Here is a 27,783-nt window from a genome sequence, read left to right on the forward strand (position 1 = left end):
CTAGTGTACCAATCACCTGAAGTAAGATAAAAAATAGTCTTGAGAGTTGAATGCAGGGTTCGGCAGTGCGCCAGAGTTAGTACGACAGAGCTGCCGGATATGACGCAACATATGACGATTGCGGAAGTTTTGCAGAGCAGGTTGTTATGTCGCTGATGGTAATGATGGAGAATAAATGTAAATATCACAAAAATAAAACAGTCAAACTATAAGGAGATTAAAAACATTAATTGAAGGTAAGAGAGGCGCCTCAGTATTTAACAATGGATATCGTTTATTAATATTGCTCTGTCAGTGATGTTTATCTATGTCTATAGTTTATTTTTTATTTTTATGAGTTACATATGTTTCCTGGTTGTGTGTGAATTAATTAACACTTGTTCTAGATAGTGAGCAGATTTATTATATTACAGTTAGTAAACAGAATCACCCAGCTGTCTTCCGGTTTGACAGTGTGTGGATGTCAATGGAAACAACTTCATATATCTCATAGTTTTACACAAACAATAATTTAATATAATATAATATAATGTAATGCCACAACTTGTTTTCTCTAGCCATCTCTTTTATATATCAGCGATGTATTCGGGTCATGCATTTAAATGGGTGCCATTTCCACTTTTATAAGGTGAAGTCATTTTTTTTTTTCAAACCTATCAAATAAATAGTGTGTCTATAAATATATACACACTGGGGATGCACTCATATGAATTTATTATTTTTTTTTCTCTCTGCTTGTACTGATGCTGAGACTTTGATTTAGTCTTTGGATGGTTACAGTACACCACATTACAATTTTGACTTGAAAACATCTACGCAGATATTGAAAACATGTTCAATGCTGTATTCAAGTAATTGCTTTGTGTGAATTGTATTTTTTATGTTTTTTTTTTTTTTTTTTTTTTTTTGTCATTTCTTAGATCTAAACAAAAATGAGTGTCACATCATTCACCCATATGCGGAAACAGCAATGATAATTGGACAGTTGGAAAAGTGCGTTGGTGATGCGACAGAAAAAAAAAGAAATAATGCTACTGTATTTTTCTTGATTTGTTTTAGACAAAATGTGTTTATTAAAGTTGGGATCAGCAACTCAGTGATACGGTCATTATTTACACATGATATTTGAGGGATACTCATGTTATAGATGACCCATTTCTCTCTCTATTCTGTGTGTTTTGTTCTCAGGCAATTCTAATATGGACAGATTGTGTTTTATTGACATGGCATCATCCATCCAGATGGGTATGAGCCCTCTTTACCCTCTGCTGCTCCTCATCATGCCCTCCCTGCATGGCCATTCCTCATCCATCCCGTCTCCTCCCTCCTCCTCCTCCTGTGGCCCAGGCCGATCGTGGGCGGTGCGGCTCAACGTGGGCTCTGTGAACGGGGCCGTGTCGTTTGACAGACTGGCCCAGAGTGTGGCACGGGATGTGGGCCTGGAAAATCATGGGCAGATCGGGCAGCTGGAGGGGCATTATCTGCTCTGTCAGGAGGTGGAAGACACTGTGAATGTGGACACGCGTTCAACAGAGGCAGCTCTCGATGAAAATCCTCACGTGGTTTGGCACTCCCAGGAGCAAATCCTCAGACGCTCCAAGAGAAGCGTGACCTTCAATGACCCCAAATATCCAAGCCAGTGGCACTTGGTGAGTGTCAAGATTCAAATACAAGAGCCATTCCTGTTATGCAGTACCTTTTAATACTGAACATGCTTGTGATGTAATTTAAGTTGAAGTTGTGTCCGTTAGTGTTCTTATTATTATTACTCTGCACTTGAAGTCTATGGCAGCCCATAGAACTGTACATAGGAAAGTTTTCAAATTTAGCACACTGATAGAAGACACTTTCAAAAGTAACTGACCCAACTTTGGGCTCTCTAACTTAAACCCTCTAATGCCACCAACAGATCAAAATTTCACACACATTTTGGCCTATAACTTTTAAACTGGACAGCCTAGAAACAAAATTTTTTCCACTGATTCCTTGGCTCATGCCGAGTCGAATGGACACTATGGTTACATTTTCCGCCCATCTAGATATTCTGTTATTTTTAATTTTCTCCTAAACCATATGTCCAATTCACTCGAAATTTGGCATGTATCATCTTCAAAAGTTGTGGAATTCATGATGATGGACCAAACCGTTTTTGTTAACCGCATCAATGAAATTGATGCAAGCACGTAAAAATGTGTGAAGCAAAACAACTAATAGCACAAAACATCACAGAATTCATCAAATCCATTACTAATACTTGCTGATGCTTGAGCTCTTGTTTTCCTGTCAAAATAATGTCACTTTCTTGAGGAAGATGTCATTGAGCAACTGTTTTAATAAAGGAATATTACAAAAAAGTAAAATAAATGGCCAGGATAAACCTGTAAATTAATTAATAATTAAGTGAATATTGAAAACATATTTTGTGTGCAACAATTTGATGAGAGAAAAGAAAAGATGAAGAAACACCTGAAATTCAGAAACTGGCATTTCTCTGTGCAGTCAGCGCCGCGCCTGTGAGTTGCATGTAGTGACCGGGGAAGAGATTGAATCTTCTCCCGGCTGCTGCACACTCTGGCTCCGGGACACTCGTCACTCGCACGCATTTGCTGCAGCTAGAAAATAACATAGTGAATTATAATATATATGTCACGTTCACTGTGTGTATCTGATCATGAAGAAAATTGGCGATACGCAGCTCTATTAAGAAGAGAAAGTTTATTTTTTTGTGAGTTAAAGATGGATTGAAGTGAACAGAAATGTGAGAGAGTCTTAGCCCATTGTACACTGAAACAAAATATGTTTTTGATTAGCCTTTTTTAGCTTGTTTTCCAAAATAATATCTAAAACTCCTTTAAAACAACGTACATTTATTTACTTTATGATATACTGCAGAAGGAAAATTTTTTATCAGAGAATGTTGAATACAATATTTAATCAGGGCGCGACATTAACGCTTGTCCGGGAAGGGGCAAGTGAAAGAGAATTTTACTTGCCCGACTGGACAGGCAGACTGATTAAAACATCAATAACAGAAAAATAATGGGGTATATTTGTGATAGACTAGGCCTGTGTCACTTATTAGAATGTTCATATTCTTATTCTGCTGTTGAAACAAATCCAGAGCACGTAACTGTATAATTCGCTATCAATCTAGTAATAGTTGTGCCCTGTTTGATTGACAGGTGACGTATGTGTGTGTGCTGAACATGCACGTGTGTTCAGAAAATGCTCACGCTAATGCGCACCTGAACGGTCAAATACATGTAAAAATTCCACCAAAATGCCCGTCTTGGTGAGGTATTCATGTAAACACAGAGAGTGATGTCTAAAGTGAACGTAAACAGCGGAGAAAAAGAGATTTGTATTAAAATTGTTAGTATAAATATAAGCTAATAGACCTGCTGCTGTCTAGTGTGTCATTATAATAATCAAACAACCATAACAAGAAAATGAGAAAACACTCACTGCTCTTGACTGAATAACTTTAGTATCTTTAAAAAGTATTAATGTATAATAATCATACATTGAAGACCAGTAGTAGTTTTATGTTGTTGTAACAGTTCAAGTATGGGCAAGGAGGAGGCGGGAACCGCTGAACAGTAAACATAAAGTTTTAATGAGAAACTCAACTTAAAACAAAGGTAATCAAACACAGACACATATGCAATGCGGCCGCGTGCCTCTCTCTCCTGAACCGGCATCTCCAGCTGCCCTTTATCTCGCTCTCCCGCTGATCAGCTGATTCAGCACCGGCAGTGCTCAATCACGGCCCAACCACACCCTCCTCCTTGTCACACTCCTCCCCCACCCGATTCAGGCCGGGGTGCCACTGGACTGACTTACTTCCATCCCCCATCTCTGGAGGGGACACGCTGCCCTTCCGGCTGTTCTGTTAGCCCATGGCCCATCCCGCCTCCTGTGAACCTGGGGGAGAGACGAGGGGAGGCATGGGGAGAGGGAAAGGGTGAGGAGAGACACACAGAGAGAGAGAGAGAGAACTTGCTCACCGGCTCTCGGATGCGCTGCCGCCCAGCCCTCAACCGCTCCTCCACCCTCTAGCTCACTCGGAACCGGCTGAACAGTAAACAAAGTTTTAATGAGAAACTCAATTTAAAACAAACGTAAACAAACACAGATACATATGCAACACAACCGCGTGCCTCTCTCTCCCGAACCGGCGTCTCCGGCTGCTCCATCACGGCCTGGCCACACCTTCCTCCTTGTCACAGTTGCATTTTATTCTGAATGTTTACTTAAATACTGGATAGACTACTGCTGTTAAAAACTTTTAAAGCTGTTAGAAAAGCACTACATTTTCTTAATTTGTATTTTTTATTCTATTATTTTTAATCTATTTCTATTCAATGCCGTTTATTGTTATGTTATTACTGACTCCATAATTAACATATTAGTTAGTGTTATTATTTGTTGTGGTTTTGAAGCTGGTAAATTTCACTACGACTACTGAAATTTTGGTATTGTGATAATGTATAGCCTTTATTGCACATGGTAGATCTTGCTGCAATAACATGAAGAAAAAGTAGATCTCATTCCACAGAACTATGAGCATCCCTGCTGTTAATGGTGCCGATGGAGGCTTTCCTTTATTTGACTACCATACATAACATAAAATAATTATATGACAATAGCCTCCTCCCCTACCCAGTGCAGTTTACATTTCAAGTTCAAGGAAATCCACTGTTAAAAAGATTTTTTTTTTCAACTTTAATAAATGCATGATGTTTCCAAAGTCAATGAGTAATCGTGTTAAATAATCGTGATCTCAATATTGACCAAAATAATCATGATTGTGATTTTTGCCATAATTGAGCAGTCCTAAGCGTAATGCAACTGAAAGCTGAAAAAGATATTAAGCAAACCGAGAAAGGGCATCTTCATATATATATATATATATATATACACAGTTGTGCTCAAAAGTTTGCATACCCTGGCAGAAATTGTGAAATTTTGGCATTGATTTTGAAAATGTATTTAAAGATAGTGATCATATGAAGCCATTTATTATCACAAAGTCGTTTGGCTTCTTTTTAAATCATAATGATAACAGAAATCACCCAAATGGCCCTGATCAAAAGTTTACATACCCTTGAATGTTTGGCCTTGTTACAGACACACAAGGTGACACACACAGGTTTAAATGGCAATTAAAGGTTAATTTCCCACACCTGTGTCTTTTTAAATTGCAATTAGTGTCTGTGTATAAATAGTCAATGAGTTTGTTAGTTCTCACGTGGATGCACTGAGCAGGCTAGATACTGAGCCATGGGGAGCAGAAAATAACTGTCAAAAGACCTGCGTAACAAGGTAATGGAACTTTATAAAGATGGAAAAGGATATCAAAAGCCTTGAAAATTCCAGTCAGTACTGTTCAATCTCTTATTAAGAAGTGGAAAATTCGGGGATCTCTTGATACCAAGCCAAGGTCAGGTAGACCAAGAAAGATTTCAGCCACAACTGCCAGAAGAATTGTTCGGGATACAAAGAAAAACCCACAGGTAACCTCAGGAGAAATACATGCTGCTCTGGAAAAAGACGGTGTGGTTGTTTCAAGGAGCACAATACGAAGATACTTGAACAAAAATGAGCTGCATCGTCGAGTTGCCAGAAAGAAGCCTTTACTGTGCCAATGCCACAAAAAAGCCCGGTTACAATATGCCTGACAACACCTTGACACGCCTCACAGCTTCTGGCACACTGTAATTTGGAATGACGAGACCAAAATAGAGCTTTATGGTCACAACCATAAGCGCTATGTTTGGAGAGGGGTCAACAAGGCCTATAGTGAAAAGAATACCATCCCCACTGTGAAGCATGGTGGTGGCTCACTGATGTTTTGGGGGTGTGTGAGCTCTAAAGGCACAGGGAATCTTGTGAAAATTGATGGCAAGATGAATGCAGCATGTTATCAGAAAATACTGGCAGACAATTTGCATTCTTCTGCACGAAAGCTGCGCATGGGACGTTCTTGGACTTTCCAGCACGACACTGACCCTAAGCACAAGGCCAAGTTGACCCTCCAGTGGTTACAGCAGAAAAAGGTGAAGGTTCTGGAGTGGCCATCACAGTCTCCTGACCTTAATATCATCGAGCCACTCTGGGGAGATCTCAAACGTGCGGTTCTTGCAAGACGACCAAAGACTTTGCATGACCTGGAGGCATTTTGCCAAGACCAATGGGCAGCTATACCACCTGCAAGAATTTGGGGCCTTATAGACAACTATTACAAAAGACTGCACGCTGTCATTGATGCTAAAGGGGGCAATACACAGTATTAAGAACTAAGGGTATGCAGACTTTTGAACGGGTCATTTCATTTTTTTCTTTGTTGTCATGTTTTGTTTTATGATTGTGCCATTCTGTTATAACCTACAGTTGAATATGAATCCCATAAGAAATAAAAGAAATGTGTTTTGCCTGCTCACTCATGTTTTCTTTAAAAATGATATATATATTACCAATTCTCCAAGGGTATGCAAACTTTTGAGCACAATTGTATATATTGTATTCATATATACAGTATGACTTCACTCAATATAGTATGTGAGATTGTACTTTTTATTTTTATATTACGATTTTGATCATTTTAATCACACTTTAGCTTGTGTATTCACTTTCTATGAATGTATATGATGTCATGAATCTCCATTTTCAATAATGGTACAAGGTATTGTCACTGCTTAAAATGTTATACACATTTTTTACAAAAAATGCACAAGGTTGGAACCTAATAATGAAAATAGAATTATACAAATAACAATTATTTAATCGTTTTATTCTAAAAATAATAATTTAAGCGCTACTATATCAAAACTATTATGCAAAAAAAAAAAAAAAAACAATACTTTTTTTTTTACCAAACTTATTTGCATAGATGCGGCACTAGCCTAGTTGTTAATTCTTTAATATTTACAGCGTTTTCTGAAGTTAAAATATTTCACAATGTATGACTATGCCTTTTAAAGGGAAGAAAGGTGTGGGTGAAAAACAGATCATGTTTACATTCTTCTTGTGTTTTTGGGTGATTCAGTTTTCTTCATGCATACTGCCCCCTACTGGGCAGGAAGACTAATTTCAATTTGCTGCCTTTATGTGCTTTTTGGACCGTAAATAATTTGGCACCCATTCACTTGCATTGTATGGACCAACAGAGCTGAAATATTCTTCTTAAAATCTTCATTTGTGTTCTGCAGAAAAAAGAAAGTCAAACACATGAGTAATGAGTAAATCATGAGAGAATTTTCATTTTTGGGTGAACTATCCCTTTAAATATTTATGTATTTTGTGTGTACATTTATTACACTTACTACATTTTGTAACATATTTGTTTATATGCACTTGCGTGATTTACATTGAGTTTATATTGATATGTATCGTCGAGCACTAAATTGGTACTGTCTCTTTAAGAGAATGTTTACAGTTGAATGAGTGCAGTGCACATCAGAGCACTTCTAGCAAGGGGAGCCTGCATCTTATCTTAAAATAGCATAACGTGCCGGTCCCATAGACATTCTATGGCGTTACTCTGGTGAGGAGACAAGAGGCCGTTCTTTTATAATGGATGTCTATGGAAGAGATGCTTGAGTGTGCTGAATAAACTGCTTTTGTGAGGAAATAGCTCATCACTAAATGAACTGACCATCTGTCCGCTAGTCTTTAGCATGTTTAACACTAAACAATCCTTTTGGAATAAGCAGTGTGTGGAGTTTAATGTGATAAAATTAATGTTTTATAAGAGAAGGCGCTGACAATTTTGCGACAGGTAGGTCTCGGTTTACGGCTCTCCCCATTCATTTGTTTGATATCTGCAAACAGTGACTTATTGTCCTAACACGCTAGTTGACTGTTGTACTATCTCCTATGAAAATGTGGAGGTTATCACATTATAGAAGATCTCTGGCGCACGTTAACGAGAGAGAAGTTGCACGGTTGTTTTTCCTTCATCTGTGCAATGTATGATTAGAAATATTGTTTCTTTTTATCTTTTTGATCATCAACTGACTGTAAATAACAGAAAGGATTTTAAAAGAGACATAAAATGAAATTGGAGTGTGTAGATCTTGTCTTTGGACACAAAATCCTTTTACTTATATAATGTGTATGACTTGCTTTTACAAATATTTATTGATCACGTTCTCAAATTCAGATCTACAAGCTCTCGAGTTTAGCAAAACGTTTTACTTGCAATGTAGAGGAATTGCAAAAATAAACATTGTTTTCAAACAGCTTTTCGAATCTGCTGTTAATCATACAAACACATAGTCCCGCCCCCAACTCACACCACTGGTCGAGTCCATGTTGTTGTGTTTGGCTGGACAGGTCCCTCAAAATAAACAGATTAATATTTATAGTGCCACAGAAACACAGTGTTTACAGTTTTCAAGAAAATCTACCTATGAATGGCTTACTTATATTAGTCTAGAAGTTGTATAGAAGAAAGTATTTTATCAGTAAAAAAGTTACACACTTCAGATGGGACATATACAGGAGTGACCCGTGCCATGCCTGACTCGAGATGAATCATTCAGCCGTGTGCATTGCAACCATCTAGTAACTTCTCCATTTGCTTTGACAGCACAATAATATGAAACGAGGGATGGACATCAATGTGACGGGGGTCTGGGAGCATAACGTCACAGGGGTCGGGGTCACAGTGGTCGTAGTCGATGATGGAGTCCAGCACACCTTAGAAGATATTCAGCCCAATTATGTAAGTCATTCACAGTGAGTCCATACAAGCGAGGCTCTATCAACAGCTTTTGTGGCACTATGTTGATAACCACACACAAAAAAAAAAAAAAATGGGGCTATTAACATATGGCAAATTGCACTCACATGAATGACATCAATAACACAGTAACCAGAAGTTCATCCACAAGTAGTCCATCCTCAAAAAGGACAGTTTAGATACTTAAAAGTGTATTCCAGGTTCAATACAAGTTAACCTTAACTGACAGCATTTTGGCATAATGTTGATTACCACAAAAACTTTTCGATTCATCCCTTCTTTTCTGTAAAAAAAAAAAAAAAAAAAAAAGCAAAAGTCGAGTTTACAGTGAGACACTTACAATGGAAGTCAATGGTCAATTTCTGGAGGGTTTAAAGACAGAAATGTGAAGATTATAATTTTATAAAAGCACTTACATTAATTCTTCTGTTAAACTCATGTATTATTTGAGCTGTAAAGTTGTTTAAATCACTGCTTTTACAGTTGTTTTTGGGTTGACAGCGTTATGTAGTCATGGCAACGAAGTTGTAAAATTTAATATAACTGCACAGAAAAGGTTAGTCAGTCGTAGCTTTACTTTTGTAAAAAGTGAATATTTTAATGTTGGCCCCATTCACATCCATTGTAAGTGTCTCACTATAACAGATTTTTGCTTTTTTTAAAGTAAAGGAGGGACGAGTCGAAATTAATTTATTAAGCTTAATTTGTATTGAACCCAAAATATTCCTTGAACAGCTCAAATAATCACTGTTTTTAAATGAACATGTCATGTAAGTGCTTTAACAAAAATACAGGTTCACATTTCTGCTTTTCATACACTTGCCCCATCAACATGCCCAACCATTGTAAGTGCATTACTGTGACTGCGATTTATGACGGGGCGAGTCATAAAATTATTTCCTGTGATAATCGACATTATAGACTACTACAAATTCGGTTCAGTTGACCCCAGATTATTCCTATTACTGTTGGATATTTGTAGTTTTATTTTTATAATGACAGTACTGTATCGTTCTAGAGTCCTGAGGGTAGTTATGATTTAAACTCTAATGATCCGGACCCCATGCCTCATCCTGATGGTCACAGTGATAATCACCATGGCACGCGCTGCGCTGGCGAGATCGCTGCAGTCTCCAATAACAGCTTCTGTGCGGTTGGAGTGGCATATGGCAGCAAAGTGGCAGGTTAATAAATGAAATATGAAAGATTGAAAAATAATTAACCTTCTGTGATGAAAACCCAATGTATTGCAAATGTTTGTGCTTGTACACATTCTATCAGGCATCAGAGTTTTGGACGGACCCCTCACAGACAGCATGGAGGCCGTGGCTTTTAATAAACATTACCAAATTAATGACGTTTACAGCTGCAGGTACTTTTTCTCCCAGAAGCTTATTGAAGACCTATATACTGTGTGTATTTTTATATATATATATATATATATATATATATATATATATATATATATATATATTAGATAGATATAGATAGATATAGATATAGATTTAGATAGATATTATATAGATATAGATATAGATATATATAGATTAGATATAGATATATAGATATAGATATAGATATATAATATACATTGGCTGCCAAAAGTTTGGAATAATGTACAGATTTTGCTGTTTCGGAAGGAAATTGGTACTTTAATTCACCAAAGTGGCATTCAACTGATCACAAAGTATAGTCAGGACATTACTGATGTAAAAAATAGCACCATCACTATTTGAAAAAAGTCATTTTTGATCAAATCTAGACAGCAGCCATCACTCCAACACCTTATCCTTGAGTAATCATGATAAATTGATCATTTGGTACTAGAAAATCACTTGCCATTATATCAAACACATTTCAAAGCTGTTTGGTTCATTAAATTAAGCTTAACATTGTCTTTGTGTTTGTTTTTGAGTTGCCACAGTATGCAATAGACTGGCATGTCTTAAGGTCAATATTAGGTCAAAAATGGCAAAAAAGAAACAGCTTTCTTTAGAAACTCATCAGTCAATCATTGTTTTGAGGAATGAAGGCTATACAATGCTTGAAATTGCCAAAAAAAAAAAAAAAAAAAAAAAACTGCAGATTTCATTCAAAGGTGTACACTACAGTCTTCAAAGACAAAGGACAACTGGCTCTAACAAGGACAGAAAGAGATGTGGAAGGCCAGATGTACAACTAAACAAGAGGATAAGTACATCAGAGTCTCTAGTTTGAGAAATAGACACCTCACATGTCCTCAGCTGACAGCTTCATTGAATTCTACCCGCTCAACACCAGTTTCATGTCCAACAGTAAAGAGAAGACTCGGGGGTGCAGGACTTATGGGAAGAATTGCAAAGAAAAAGCCACTTTTGAAACAGGAAAACAAAAAGAAAAGGTTAGAGTGGGCAAAGAAACACAGATATAGGACATCAGATAATTGGAAAAGAGTGTTATGGATCTTAACCCCATTGAGCTTTTGTGGGATCAGCTAGACTGTAAGGTGCGTGAGAAGTGCCCGACAAGACTGCCACATCTATGACAAGTGTTACAGGAAGTGTGGGGTAAAATGTCACCTGAGTATCTGGACAAACCGACAGCTAGAATGCCAAGCATCAACAAAGCTCTCATTGCTGCACGTGGAGGATTTTTTGATGAGAACTCTTTGAAGTAGTTTTTGAAGTTCTGAATATTTTTTCCTAATTGTAATAGTAATTTTTCACATTATTAATGTCCTGACTATACTTTGTGATCAGCTGAATGTCACTTTGGTGAATAAAAGTACCAATTTCTTTCCGTAAGAGCAAAATCTGTACATTATTCCAGACTTTTGGCTGCCAGTGTGTGTGTGTGTGTGTGTGTGTGTGTGTGTGTGTATGTATATGTGTGTAATATTTATTTATTTTGAAATGTATTTACATTGTGTTAACTAGTGCTAACATTAATTGTTGATATAGTTGGGGGCCAGATGATGACGGGCGTACAGTTGATGGACCACATCCATTAGGCAAGGTTAGACTCTATGATTATTCTTACTTGCATGTAATCTAGAAACTTCCCCATTTTGTTGGTTGTGCTTCATTTTTGAGCTAAAGAAGGTTCAGAGAGTATAAATACAAACAACACTCAATCAGTCAGTGATTTGCTCTGTTTGTCCACAGGTGGCGCTGCAGCATGGCGTTATTGCAGGCAGGAAAGGGTTTGGTAGCATCTTTGTTGTTGCCAGTGGCAACGGAGGACAGTATGAGGACAACTGCAACTATGATGGCTATGCTAACTCTATCTACAGCATCACCATAGGTATTGAGTCACTCTCTCAGCTCTGTTATAATCATCAGCTGAGAGTGAATGTTGATGTTTATTGTGTTTGTTACAGGGGCTGTTGATGAGAACGGCAGAAAACCGTTCTACGCTGAAGAGTGTGCGTCGATGCTGGCTGTCACATTCAGCAGTGGAAGCAGACAACTGCGCAGTATTGTAAGTGCCTGTAGCCTACTGTCAGAACTGTATTATTTCAGTAAATCAGGGACACATGCATAGGATGAAAAAAATAAATATAATTGAGAAGCACTGTTTGCCTTCATTTCATTGGTCACATGGTTCGTGTGTCGCAGCTCTTCTAAATTCTGTTTACAATAATTACATTTAATGTTAATATTATTTATAACATTTAATTCTGTTCATTCTAGTGTTACAGTACAATAAAAATAATTATTGAAGAATTAAAAAAAATATACATGATTTATTATTATTAACTTATTAAACTTTAATAATTATTTAATTGTTAGTATACTAATGAAAACTTATTCTGAAATGATTGATCACATTGACATTTTTCCTGTGGTTAATCAGAGTCTGCAAAACCTATTTTCTTTCTGTCAAGATGAAAATGCATAATATTAAAAAACATATTTCTTCACAGCTTTTCTGTCAGTTCAGTCCCTAATGAATGCAGTGTGTGATCCTTTAATCTTGCGGTATTCATACTGACCACAGTTGCAATGGACCATATATGACAATAATTACTGACTGTACGAGTGCATTCAATCACAACAAGCCATCAACTCCTTTCAAACGCCATTGCTTTCTCAGTGTAATTTCACCTTAATTGTTCTTTTACTTTCCTGCACATTTTCATGTTACAGCAGCTGTTTTTATCAGCAGGCTGGGTGTAAAAGCACAAGTTCTGCACAGGATCTGGAATTCATCAGAAACGCTCATCACACACCTCTTGCATGTCTATTTATTAAATAGTTTACCCAGAAATGAAAAACTGTCACTATTTACTCATGCTAATGAAAGACAAGAGGAGAAATTTGTAGAATCATCATTATGTGGCTTTTTGCAATAAAATGTAAGTGAATAGTGTTAAAAGCTACTTGTCCTTTTTGGAGCTTGAAACCCCGGAGTCACTGTTCACTTTCATGATATGACAAAACAACAGCTTGACAATTCTTCAAATTTCTCCTTTTGTGCTCCACAAAGGAAAGAAAGTTACACGTGTTAGGAGGAGCAACATAAATTTTCATTTTGGGTGAGCTTTCCCTTTAAATAGTTTGGTTTACTTAATAGTGCTTCCAGCTACATGTAAAATTGCAGTATTCTCAGCTCCATTAAACACAATCTTCCATGTTTAGATCCAGAATTTCCCCTTAAAATCAAAGTAGAAAATTTGAAAAAAGGGCCTACTCCAAGCTGACTGAGTAGGAAATTCCTACCAGTTCCAATCTGATTGGCTGTTACTCAACACTCGGGAGTCATGGGTGCACAGTCATCAGTCTGCTGGGAAAAAGTTGTTTTAACAAAGTCCAGGGCTGCTATAATGAACACTTCCAGGGGAGAACGAGTCACTGGATTTGTGCAAGTTTGTGAGGTTTACAGCAATTTATCTTTGAAAGAAGACTTTTGTTTGAAGCACTAACTGAACAAAAACCGCTCTGTCTGTAAGAACTCTGATATGATGTTGAATTGATTTTACTGTAATATTTGTATCATTATTGTAGGTGACGTCAGACTGGTCAATGCAGAGTGGCACAGGTTGTACAGACGGGCACACTGGCACATCTGCAGCGGCACCGTTGGCTGCAGGTATGGTGGCGCTGATGCTGCAAGTGCGGCCTTGTCTGAGCTGGCGAGACGTTCAGCACATCATCACCTACACTGCAACACAGGTATCATATTACTCATGCTTTTCTGTGTATTTATTGTAAAGCAATTTCATTTTTTGTGCATATGCACTTGAAACAAGTAATCTATGCAACAAAGTATTTGCACATTGTTCTTCCAGCGAGGCTTTCAGTACTGTGATATTTCCAGACAAAGTCACATAGAAAGTACCATGATGCATACTGCTAACAGATGGATTTATAAAATAGGCTTTTTGTAATGTTGATTTGTGGTTTGTGAAAATTGTTGATGAAAATCACACACATTGTCCACAGTAAAATGTCATATGTGTGATTTTTTATAAGGTTTAGTTATGTGATGTGTTTCATCTGTATGTGTTTAGCATGACACACAGGCTGATTGGGAGACTAATGGAGCAGGTTTTCATCACAGTCATAAGTACGGCTTTGGACTGCTCAACGCCTGGAGACTGGTGAATGCTGCTAAGGTAGAGTGTAAACTCATCACTGCAGTCACAGATATACAGGTTACATAAAGTTAAATGGACTATTCTACCGATTTGGTTCAAACTCCGAGTTGGAAACCTTTTCAAATTTGTAAGTATTGTATATGGTACAATATCTTAGAAACACAGTAGAAGTACAGTCAGTTTTCATATTGTATTTTATTAAACTTTTTTGGAATGTTCACAGAAATACACTATAATACAAACTATATTTATCTATTAAGAATTTGTTTCCATCCACCCTGTAAAGATTATTTTTATGATTTATTTCTAGAAGATTTTCACAGCTAAATCAATTAAAATGACCATTAAAAAAAAATCAGTTCAATTGATAAGATGCATCAAAATCAAAATGCAATTTTTTCTGTAAAATGCATACATTTTATCGTACTAATCTGAGAGTTAATGATTGATTAAATGTAACATATATTTAGTCAATAATTATCATAAACTTTTAGTTAACTTTGTCTTTTTGACAAAGACCAGATGTTTCGGTAGTGAAATTTTTGGCAAGTTTACATAATATTCCCTATTTATTTATTTATCTTAACTCATAACATGTTTTTGTTGAATATATTACAAACACAAATGTAGTAATTAAGATTTAAAGACATTAATATTGTTCTCATCATCTGTATTTGGAAGGACAAACACCACTTTTGAACTGTCATTGAAGTAAAGGACTGCTTGATCATACAGCTTGTTTTCTATACAGACGATGAATACTTTAAAATAATAACTCAAGTGGTTTTAGTTAAATAAAAAAAAGAAAAAAAAAAAGAAAAGCTCAACAGTGACATTAATATTAAGCTGTCTGAATTTCTGAGCACTTTGTTCACTAATGTACACTCAAGAAGTCTGTAACAAAGCAAGTAGATCCAATATCTTACAACCAGGAAGTGAGACTGCATCCCTGTCCATCATGCCAGTATGATGAGTAGTTAGATCCCATCATTTTGAATTTAATGTGCTATGTCTGAAAATCAGTGTGTAACTTTAAGAACTGACAATACCAAACACATATTCTCTGCAATTAAATAAATTTGTATGGGGTTTAATTTAAAATATGTTTTTATGAATGCTTATGATTATGTCCTTAAAATGTATAGTTGAACATAACAATTTGTCACTACTGAAATAATCACATCACTCTCGAAACTTTACCATATGTTTGGGTAGTGACAATTTTAGCGAATTTTGAAGACAGCACATGGCTTGCATGGAAAGCTTTGAACAGTTGTATATACATAAAACAACATTTTCTTTTTATAGTATAAGTGAAATAGTGGCCATACAAAAAGTTACACAGATTTTTCTTTTTTTTCTTTCTTTTTTTTTTTTTTTTTTTTCAGAAAACATTGAATTCAAAATTATGGGATCCAACTACTCATCATAAGGCCATGATGGACAGGGATGCAGTCTCACTTCCTGGTTAAAAATGCAGGAATGAGACTAAAATCAGGCTCAGCCAATGGACAAAAAATTTTTAAGCTTTAGTAGTGACAGCTTGTTTATTTATTTTTATTGGATCTTTTGAAAAACATCTCGAAAACAACTGAAATTTAGGGGTTGGTGTTTGGGACAGCCACTTCCTAATAGAAAGTACTCTATAAGTTTTAATTTAGTATATATTTAGATTATTATTATTTAAATAGATCATACCAAATTCTTATGAAATATCCTAAATCTGAATACTTATTTGTTTTTTAATAGTTATTTTTATTGTTGGACTGCTAATAGATGCAGAATGGACCATATGTGTTTATAAATGTGTGTGTGTGTGTGTGTGTGTGTCTGTGTCTGGTAGGTTTGGGAGTTTGTGCCCTTTTTGGTGTCCTACCAGAGCCCCATCTTAAATGCCAATGAAATGATCCCAGCCTATCCCAAATCTCTCATGCTGACATGGAATGGTAAGAGATTAATATGTAGTTAAATTCCTAATGTTCTTGTGTCATGTCTTAGGGTAAACTAGACCCTCCACAAACTCAAAACATGTCCAGCTCACATCTCACCTCAAAATCAAAAGGAACATTTTTGCATAATGTAAAGTATTTCTAAAGTATTTTAAATAAAGTAAACTAAGCCTATTTTTAAGAACCGCCTTTAGGTAGAATTTTTTCATAGCAGCATTATTTTGATGACAATTAAGAAAAAAAATATTTATGCAAAACATAATTTGTTATTTCTTTTATTTGATTTGTGGTGAAATTTGGCCCAGACATATTCTTGACAGGATTTACACAATCCGCAATATTGATAAAACATGCAATCTTGTACGAAATATCAAGAAAGTAATATGATAAACATACATTTTGGCCCTGATTACTAAAATCAGATTAACAGGTACAAATTTGCTTGTGCAATCTAACAAATTGTGTGTGCACTTTGAGTGTGTATTGCGGGTGAGTTACTGCGAATAATTATGCAAATAACACCATGTGCAAATACGTGGACACACCCTCCATAAGGAGGCTTTTGCAAGTGGTAATTGGATAGAATGTAACCATACCGCTTACTTAATGCTTACTTAATATCTTTTTTTATGTAATATAAAATAGTCCATTATTATAAGTGTAATTTTTATAAGGCTTGTATTTATTTGGACCATTTTATAATATAATTTAATCCAATTAACAAAGATTTGACAGTGAAGAAGTGTTAATTACACATTAGGCCATCGCACCGCAGATGTATACCAAAAAGAAATCAGATTTTGGTCACACTTTATATTAGGTGGCCTTAACTATTATGTACTAATATTAAATACATACAAGACTATGTATTTACTATGTAACTACATGTTGTTCTGCAAAATATCCACATTTGCTGCTACTGAGGTTGAAGTACGTGTAGGTATGGGAGTTAGGGTTAGGGGTTAGAGTTAGCTTTTGGGGTAAGGGTTGGGTTAGGGGTAAAGTTAACAGTGTAACTACAAATGTAATTAAATGCAGGTACTTTAAATGTAACTACAATGCAACAACATGTAAGTACATAATGGTTAAGTACATAGTAGTTAAGGCCACCTAATATAAAGTGGGTCCAGGTTTTTAAAATGCAAATATTTTTACAATGGTTCAACACTGATGCTGAACACTGCACGTGCTGAGGGACAGATGCTCACGAGAGAGATGCGGAAGGAAGAGAGCTGGCATTTAAAAGCAATGTTTGAACGTTTAAAACATTGAAGTAGGACATAACTTGGACATAATTGATGAATGATGTTTGATAATGAAAACAATATATTAAGTAAAATGTAATTTTCATTAAAACAAATGTTAATAAGAAATAATTTAATATCACATTAATGCATGCCACCAGCACAGCAGTATGTATTCTCTGTTCTCAAAGTCTCTATTTTTGGTGGACAGTGTGAATCAGATTAATACCTGCCTTTCAGTCATATTAATTTGCTCACGCAGTTATCGTTTTTGAAGTGACATTCAGGCATTCTGGGTGCAATTAAAACCATTTGTATTGACACTGGCTTTTTTAAGTTTTTATTTTTATCTAGTCACCAAAACATTTTCCAGTAAATTCAGAACAAATACATGATGGATTCTGCTTCAGAATCAAAGCAAATGCTTTGAAGTTTCTCAAGACAAAAACAAGACTGTAACGAGGTTCTTATGGTGGGCAATGAGGAGGCGGGAACCGGCAGAACAGTCATCATAACTTTAATGACATAAAGAAACTGATACATAACAGAAAACACACAGACACGCACACACATAGCGGCCACATGTCTCTCTCTCTCTCTCTCTCTCTCTCTCTTTTTGTCCTGGCCACGCCCTCCTCCTCCTCACAAAGACATAAACACTCAACAAAAATAGTGTTTGTTTGTTTGTTTGTTTTAGTTTTTTACTAAATTATACCTGAAAATCCTCAATGATTTTTTGAATGTAATTCAGTGAAGGTCATTTAGAGGTGTTTTTAAAAGATACTTTTATCCTCTTTAATTTAGTAAGCACATAGCTGAATTGTCGGTGAAGAGCTGATGATTATATGTTGCAATAATCCCCCAGATAGTCGATTAATCATTCTAATAATCGTTGTATTAGTCGATTATCAAAATAATCGTTAGTTGCAGCCCTAATATAGAGTAAATATTCAGAACATTTCTATTCACACCAAATATGGTGATTACTCCCAGAAATCATCTTATTTTTTAAAATCTGACAAAGCATGAAATAAAAATTACATTTGAAATCATTTTATTCTTTGTTTTTGATGTCAAACCTTGAAGAGGCACACGTGTACATTGGATAAGCCAGTAAGAACGCCAGGTAAGGTGTTTACATGCAACACAAAATTGGGGTAATGGATTAAAAAAAAAAAACGATAAAGAGTACATAAAATAGATAACTAAATATGAATAATAATATTTGTAGATACATTTGTTTCATTGCAATTTACAAGATTTTACAAGATCACAAACGTAACATTATTTTTTCATTCGTTTTTTTACCCACCCCTAATGTCAAAAGTGTTTGCAGGGTTGTAGAAATCATTTCTTCAAAGTAGTAACAATACTTTGTTTTTTCTTCACTTTGCTGAAATGTAATTGCTTATTGGTTTCCAGTGAAATAATGTACGTAACTCAGAAGAAACACTAAAATGGGGATATTATGACAGCTGTGTGTGATGAGAAGAGCTCTGTACCATAGGCAGCGGTCGAGAGCCCTTATTAGGCAATGTTGTACAATATTTATTTGTGCAGGTACACACACTGAAAGTGAAATATTACTTGTATTTCTCTCACATCTCTGCTTTTCACTGTTTCTGTAATCAGTCAATTAATTGACCTATTGCTAAGCTCCACCCCCCCCACCCCCCACCCCCTCGCTCAAACAGGCTTTGAAGAACATCCCATAGAAATGAACCACAGATTTCCATCAACTTTGTGATTTTTAGTAAAATGTGTTCATAAAGTGAAAAAATTAAATGGATATAACTGCAAAGCATTATCTTCATTTTATTTAAAGAAATTGTTAAATTACGCACAAGTGAACAGAACTAATGTATCTACAACATGCTCTATGCTACTGTGAACTCTTTGTAGTTGAATGAGTCATATCTAATATTTAAATGTAAGCAGACAGATTTCATCATGATGTTTTACTCACTATTAAGACAGCAGATTAGATGTTGGCAGGCACTATTGATGTAATTTGGCAGAGTTTTACATTCACAAAAAATACATTACAATACACAATCCAAATAATACATTAAGATAGTGTTGTCATGATACTAAAATATCAGTAGTCGGTACCGATACCAATTTCGATACCCACCCCCCCCAATAAATAGGTAACATACTATTGAACTTGAACTTAATTTATAAATAAATTAAAACAATTGCATGTTTCTTCATTGAAATGAGAATAGAACAATACATTTTTTAACATACCATTGCATTTTTGTTTTGTTTATCAAATTAAGTGCTTCAGTAAAGATCCTAACAGCATAATCACTCTCTTCTGTCATCTACTACAACAATCACAGCGAGTGATGCTCATTAAATGTGTTTAAAGTGGATGAACGGTTTCATACATTCACTTTGAAGCACGCAGCACATGCAGACTGTATATTTATTTAATTAAATTGCATCCTTTTAAGGGTTAACAATTACACTAGGGCTTATCATGATTTAAATTTGATTCATTGTCTATTTCAGTGTAAAAGTAGTAATGTGATTTATTTGTTGGTTTAAGCTTTACATGAATAGAAAACTCACCAGAGGTCTCTTTAAATCATGAATCTTGAATATCAACTGGATTTTGTTCGATAAAGAAATGGATGGATCCACTCAACAATTGACTAACACTCTTGATGTTGAAAGTGTACATTCAAATAAATAAATTCAAAAAAAAAAAAAATAAATGGCCTACTCCTTCTGGAACTAGGGATTCTCTTTCTAAATGATGCAATCAGTTTGCTCTGTGTAACCCTGAGTGCCCTTCATGGGATGAATGTTGAAAAATGTAACTCAAGGGGGTTCCGCAAAGGTTTTCGTTTCATCTAGTGGCCAAAATCGATAGTACATCATTCATCTGTGATTAAAAGTTCAAATATAGAACAGCTTAATTTTGATGACATGTACGTGCATGTTAAGTTTCATAATGATCGCACATTCACAACACAAGTTATTAGCCGCTGAATTGTGATTGATTTGTCGAATCGTTCTTGTAACGATATGTTAGCACATGACCCAAAGATGATGCGTGCCAAATTTCAATGTATTTAGACAAGAATTTTAGTTGTAGCGCTCCCTATGGGCAAATTGGACAAAAATGTGCATGTCTCCTCAATGTTCGGATATCAAAGTATTCCAAGTTTTGTAAAGTTTGGACCTTGCGTTCAGAAGATATAGACCATGGAGTAAATTAGGGTAACTAAAAAAGTTTTGCAAAGTTTCAATTGTGCAAAGTTTCAAGCAAATCGGACATATGGCCTAGGACTAGTTTGCAAAAGTACGTTTGAACAAAAAATCAAAACTTGCGGAAAACATTTCTAGATGGAAATAAAATCAGAGATATATACGTTTTGTTCGTCTTACGGTTGCGAAGATATGAGCCAAAATGTAAAGTTGTTTAACATAGCACAACCTAGGGGTGAATGGGGCTGTGTGGGGGGGATTTGGGACCATCCTGCATAGTTTGGTGTCTCTAGGACTTACAGTTTTTGCAGCCCATTCGCTTTTAGTGCAGAAAAAGAATAAGAAGAAGAAAATCAGTACAAATACAATAGGGTTCCAGCACCTTTCGGTGCTTGGACCCCTAATGACTTTTAAGGAAGCGAGGACTTCCTGAAGTATGTTGGTCGTCTCTGTGTGCGTGCGTGCTTGTATACTCAATGTCATGCTTGTGCAAGCATTGAGAGGTTGTGCACAGTGTGTCTGGAACAAAATGACCCTCAAGAATGTTTTGGTATAATCGTTGTTCCAGTTTCTCCAATCGTTTACAATGATGAACCTCTCTGACTCAGTCTACCTCTCTCTCTCTCTCTCTCTCTCTCTCTCTCTCTCTCTCTCTCTCTCTCTCTCTCTTTCTCCGGAGAGAAGATAATTTCCCTATAAGGAATTAGAGAGTTGTTCTGTTTTACCAAACAGTCAGTGAGGAAATTCCACAGAGTTACTGTAGCCTAATGGGAGAACCCAGAGAGGCGTGGTAACTGCCCTTTTTCATTTCAACAGGCAAAAGCAATGAGGAAGCACTGTGATGTTTTTGGGTTTGATGAGATATTTTCAAGTGTCAGATTAGACATTATATATTATGTGTCATTTTTCATGCATCTCTTTGTGATTGCTTCCTATCTAACTGTAGCTGCAATAAGCAACAATTTCACAAGGAAATGTCTGGCTCATATTAAGCCAAAAATATCACAAGAAAACAATAAGAAATTGTATTTTGCCAAGAGAAAATTAAACCTATTTTTGGGACCATTAAGATTTTTAGCATTGCAAGATTATTTTCATGACCGTTAAGCACATTTAAACCCCAACTTCTCATTACACACACACACACACACACACAAATAATGTTCTCATAACTGTACTGTAAAACAGTCATGAGAATTTTTAATGTAGGGTTTAAATGTGTTTAACTGTCATGAAAATAATGTCATAAATCTTAATGGTCTTAAATTTAGGCTTAATTTTCTTGATGCAATATATAATTTCTTATTTTTTCTTTTAATGTTGGGGTGAAATATGACTTGAACATCACACCTTTTGAACAATTTTGTAGAGTGCAGAACGATAACGATAAACACAATAAAATATCTTTCTTTTTTCTTGTCATTTGAATTCATTCATAGTCACTGCATTTGACCTGAGACAGTCAGGCATGCAAACCCTGGAGCATGTGTCTGTGACTGTGACTATAACACATCCTCGCCGCGGCAATGTCGAGATTTTGCTCGTTTGTCCCAGTGGAATGAGCTCACTGATTGGAGCCAGAAGAGCCCTGGATGTGTAAGTATCCAAACAATGCTAATTAGGTGTATTTTTTGTGTTGATATACATGCATATGGGCAGCAGAATGCTTAGCAATTGCTGTGTCAACATTTCCCATATTAAAGTCAGTTTTATTGTTTTCCTAGTGATACTACTGGATACGCAGACTGGACGTTTTCAACCGTGCGATGTTGGGGAGAAAGAGCCGAGGGACAATACAGTCTACAGATCACTGACTATAGTAAGAATATATGGCTTATACAGATCACCGACTAGAGCTTTTCAAAGTATTTTTCCCATTCAGTTTGTCTATAGGGGTTTCACAAAATTGCATTTTTGAAGTTTTAAAGTTTAAAGCCTTAAACAAGACCAACCAGCTCTCATGTCCACAGTAATCCATTTCAAGTTTGAAACATCTGTTTTTAGTTTCCCAACATCATCGTTTTCCAAAGTGTGTGGCTATGGAGAGCATTTTCTAAAGGAGGAAAATGGCGTTCTAGTGTGGACGAGAGGCTTAAACACAGCGAAATCAATGCGTTTCAAATGCAAATGTATTAATGTGGACGTGGCCTGAGATAAATCACAACATTACAAACTTTGATTCGAAGTGAAAAGTATTTTAAAATCCATCAAAAGGACAAAAGTAAAAAACTATGTACTTAAATTCTTTTATGGGGCAATGAACTTTTCATGCCATGCGAATCACGTAATCGAATCAGAAACCACAGTACATTATAAAGCTATTGACTTTAAAAAAAATATGTTTTATACAAGTTATTTCCGGTCCTTGAACCTGATTGGCCAAGTGGCATCCCAAGAGTACTGATATTCAGTATAACAGGGACGCTTCACTCTTTATATTACTCCTCTTGTCTGTATTCGCTGTATTCCAAATAGTGTTGGGGGCTTTAATTAATCCCAGTGGCTCAAGTCTTTCGAATCTGTTCACCAAAAAGATTCGTTCACTGACCATTTCTGGAGATTGCATATTTACGCCATCAGGTGGCAACAAATGAGCGTCTTTTATGTTGTGAGTGAATCATTGAGTCATTGACTCCCCTAATTCATTAATAACCACAGATGCACACACAACTGAAAAAATGGAAGTGAGTGAGAATTATTCTTTTGCTTACAAATATGTTCACAAATGAAAAACCACTAGTTTCGAAACCAGAGAATGAGAGCAGTGCAGAGAGTTGTGCTTGATGCTTCGGCTTCTTTTAAAAACATTTCACTAGTGCAAAAGAGATGTACAAACTAAATGGCCAGTTCAGATATTCATCAATATACCGTCACCTCGGAGGATTGTTCAGATTCAAAGCTTTTAACTAAAGCTGTCACGTTTCTTCACTTTTCCAATTCAAATCACATAGGAACGTCATGTCCACATTAAGCTCTAGTATGCAGCTTGGAATTGAAACACTGCTGTTGGAAGTAAATATTTCATTTGTACGTTATTCTGACATGTGCCACACCTACTCTCTTTGTGTGTTTCAGGAGAGGCGGCTTTGGCATTGGGTGTGCTGAAGAACTGGAAACTCACTCTGTATGGCTCATCTATGTCTCTGCAGCAAGTGAAAGAGAGACGGAGGTGAGATGTAGAGGAATAATACATCATTACTACTCATTTTTACTGGTCAACTAGTCATCGAGAAATGTAGTTAACTAACCGGCAGGTCAAATAAATGCCTCATCATACACAATGCAGCATCAGAAAGTACATAGATCTTGAGTGATAGATTCATGCTGCTTGCATTGTAATGAACTGAACAGTAGAAAAACACATACAGGTTACTATACAAAGCTAAATAAAAATGCTACACTGGCACAGTTTGTGGACAGGAATTTTCCCCTTGTTGTCACCAAACAGAAAAAGTGCACCTGAAGTCATGTAATCTAAGACTTGTTGACACAGCCAAATTGCACCGAATAGCGGCAGAACTAATCGACAAGTTGGTTAGTAGGTGCAACCCCTAGTTGCAAGTATGAGCAAAAAAGGCTAAACATTTGGACCCTGGTCTGTTGTAAAAAGATTACACCACTTGTAGTCTGGCCTTCAAATGATGTTTATTTTCAGACTGCACACTGGAATCATGCAGAGTTTTCAATTCATCATTTAAATTCATTTACTAGTGGATTTTATGTCTTATTCATTGTGATTAAAGAGTTGTGGAAGACGCCATGAGTGGACAGTATCTGAACAGCAGTTTTGCTCTTCCCTGCCCTCCTGGCATAGATGTTCCTCCTGAGATTGTGAGCCCATTTACCTCCAACAGCCTAAAGGTGTGTCCTCCTGAAAACACACATGCATCCAGCTACACACACATTGTACAGTTTATAACTACATGGCACTTTCCACTCAAAGAGTACAAAATAGGGCTTAAAACTCTGATAGAAAAATGCTGATTGTCAACCTCAGGAGGTCAAAGTTGTTTTGTGTGTCCACTTCGATTACACATTTTTAACTCTGTTACCACAATTTGGGACATGATAATGCCATTTAACATCCTGATTTTGAATGATTTAATTATTTTCTTGCTATAAACATCCATTAGACATAATTAAATACAATTAATACTTTTGTTTTTAAATAAATAATAATAATAATAATTAATACCCAAGGATTTAACAGGTTTGCAGATTTAACCTTAAAGGGATAGTTCACCCAAATAGGCCTGTCGCGATTATTCAGTAATCATCTGATCACGGTTATTTGATCTAACTGCCGGTTTTTCAGATAACCCTGATTATTGTGCATTTCAAATTCCAATCACATTTTAATGCCCAAATAAGGGAATTTTAAGCAAATACAGTACTGTGCAAAAGTTTTAGGCACTTGTGAAAAATGTTGCATAGTGAGTCTTCAAAAATAATGCCATAAATAGTTTTCATTTATCACTTAATGTCATACAAAGTCCAGTAAACATAAAAAAGCTACATCAATATTTGGTGTGACCATCTTTGCCTTTAAAACAGCCCCGATTCTCCTAGGTACACCTGGACACAGTTTTTCTTGGTTGTTGGCAGATAGGATGTTCCAAGCTTCTTGGAGAATTCACCACAGTTCTTCTATCTATTTCGGCTGTCTCAACTGCTTCTGCCTCTTCATGTAATCCCAGACTGACTCAGTGTTCAGTGGGGGGCTCTGTGGGGGCCATGACATCTGTTGCAGACATCTTTTCTATTTGCAGATGTAATGTTTGTGAGTCTAACATTTATATTTCCTATTGACACACTAAAGCTGAAGATATAAATAACCATCTTAAGACAAATGCTTTTGTGAAACATCTTATGTGCCTAAGATTTTTGCACAGTACTGTATATAAATGCCATCAACTGCACGTTTGTGTGCCATTCAGTTGAACTCTGAGCCGCACTGCAGATGTCAGCCAGGGCTGTGTTTCCCAAAAGCATCATAAGCCTTAGTAGATCGTTGAAACCATTGGTGCCAATGGTCTCTATGATGGTCTCTACGATCAACTTAAACTTGCAGTGCTTTTGGGAAACGTAGGCTAGAGCAGTTCCTGTCGGGAAGAACACATGAAGCACTTCTCTGATGCGTGCCGTCAGCAAAGGCTCGCACCAAACTCCCTATTTTATTATTTAGTTTATATATTTGAAGTTAAATATGTAAAAATGATTTCTTAAGGTGTGAAGCACACATACACCTTAAGAAATGAGACAAATTACATGACAATCGTGAAAGCCCTAAAAGAGACAATTCATTATAAGCCAAATTTCATAATCTTGACAGCCCTACACCTCAAAATGAAAATTCTCTCATCATTTCCTCACCCTCTTGCCATCCCAGATGTGTATGACTTTCTTTCTTCTGCAGAACACAAATGAAGATTTTTAGAAGAATATTTCAGCTCTGTTGGTCCATACAATGCAAGTGAATGGTGACCAGAACTTTGAAGGCCCAAAAATCACATAAAGGAAGCATAAAAGTACTTCATAAGACTTCAGGTGCTTCATCCATATCTTCAGAAGTGATATGATGGGTGTGGGTGAGAAACAGATCAATATTAAGTCCTTTTTTACTAAGAATCTACACTTTTTTCTTTTGCTTTTTGACAATTCACATTCTTCATGCATATCGCCACCTACTGGTCAGGGCTGGTCACTATAAAATTCATGTGTTTGTTTTGAGTGACCACTGAGTGACCATTCAGATCCATGAGGGGGGTATTCATAAAGCTGTTTTGAAAACAATGTTTATTTTTGCAATTTCATTCGGTGGCGCTAGTGTTGCAGAAATTACATACTTCAGCTTCTGTTTCTGTTTCTCACTAACACCTATCATATATCACTTCAGAAGTCTGATCACTATTCACTTGCATTGTACGGACCTACAGAGCTGAAATATTCTTCTAAAAATCTTCATTTGTGTTCTGCAGAAGAAAGAAAGTCATACACATCTGAGATGGAATGAGGGTGAGTAAATGATGAGACAATTTTCATTTTTGGGTGAACTATCCCTTTAAATAAACATCACTCAGTAGAAGCTCCCTAGATAGATAAACTTATTTTTCCCTTAAATTAAAGGAAAACATTTGTTTATTGATCATTTGATCAGTTTTATTACAGTAACTTTGGTAACATGGTCACATGGTTGAACTTGATAAATGCAGTCAGCAACATGTCAAGATTATTTACTTGTCTTCCTAAGAAATAGCCATGTTAATTTTGATAAAGTACACCAATGGAACACCAATTTGTACCCTATTGATGGACAGTGCTTTGTACACTACGGTAAGTGGACAAGCTGTTATGGCATTAAGATGTTGTTGTGGTTTGTAGTCTCTGCTGCTGCTGGGCTGTTTCGCTCTCTTCTGGTCGCTGTATTACACTCTGGAGGTGATGCTCACTCACGTGGACTGGCGTGGATGCAGAGGACTACAGACAGGATCTACAGAACCAGTGGACAGTGAGGTGGTGGAGATCCAGCCTGACATGGAGTCTAAAGTTCCCCTCATAGCAGCCGAGGAGAATACGTAGCACTCAGGAAAACTGGACCTGTCACTTCTGTTTGAAACTTTGGGTTGCACTTTTGCTTTCAAGTCTGTGAGCACATGCTCTCTATCGGGTTACCTTATTTTGGTTCTTTGTTTGTTCGAGATTTTTGATCATTTGTTGATATGTTCATGACAATGATATCTTGTCAGTGTGCCTGGTGAAGAGGGTGGGTATTTTGCAGTATTGGAAACATTTTGCGCATGACAATGATTTGCACGAATTGAAAGTGTGTGTGTGTGTGTGGGAGAGGTTTGTGTGTTGGAGTGCTGTACGAAGAGTGAGTGACATATGAGTTATACTTATTAACATGACAAGAGTTTTTTCTTGATCGTGATACATTGATTGTGTCACTTCTGAGTAAGTTTTGACTATAAATACCTCCAAAATTCTGAAAGAGTTTGATTCAGACAGGTTTAAATAATTTTACTGTTACTGGAATGTTTTTACCGA

At 36.3% G+C, this 27,783-nt stretch overlaps 1 protein-coding gene and 1 pseudogene across 9 annotated transcripts; one reads left to right on the top strand and one right to left on the bottom strand.

Moving 5' to 3' along the window:
- LOC127429994 (E3 ubiquitin-protein ligase TRIM16-like) overlaps positions 1-27,783 on the bottom strand; it is a 534,825-nt pseudogene that overhangs the window by 53,968 nt on the left and 453,074 nt on the right.
- pcsk7 (proprotein convertase subtilisin/kexin type 7) lies at positions 101-27,717 on the top strand. Of its 9 annotated transcripts, none has more exons than XR_007895340.1 (19): positions 101-236; positions 1,189-1,649; positions 8,594-8,728; positions 9,765-9,930; positions 10,028-10,118; positions 11,686-11,740; positions 11,890-12,028; positions 12,105-12,205; positions 13,732-13,899; positions 14,238-14,342; positions 16,168-16,270; positions 22,176-22,332; positions 22,461-22,555; positions 23,812-23,905; positions 24,480-24,597; positions 25,306-25,516; positions 26,153-26,324; positions 26,715-26,751; positions 27,118-27,258. XR_007895340.1 is itself a non-coding variant. In XM_051679008.1 (17 exons), exons 2-17 carry the CDS (start codon positions 1,200-1,202, stop codon positions 27,246-27,248), a joined length of 2,319 nt encoding a protein of 772 aa, XP_051534968.1. In that variant the 5' UTR covers positions 101-236; positions 1,189-1,199; the 3' UTR covers positions 27,249-27,717. The 9 variants fall into 9 exon arrangements, 6 of the variants coding, with proteins under 6 accessions (XP_051534968.1, XP_051534970.1, XP_051534971.1 ...); XR_007895341.1 differs by having other exon boundaries at positions 26,153-26,283; XR_007895342.1 differs by lacking the exon at positions 25,306-25,516 and having other exon boundaries at positions 26,153-26,283.

Source organism: Myxocyprinus asiaticus, chromosome 39, assembly GCF_019703515.2.
Source record: "Myxocyprinus asiaticus isolate MX2 ecotype Aquarium Trade chromosome 39, UBuf_Myxa_2, whole genome shotgun sequence".
NCBI classification, from domain to species: Eukaryota; Metazoa; Chordata; class Actinopteri; order Cypriniformes; family Catostomidae; genus Myxocyprinus; species Myxocyprinus asiaticus.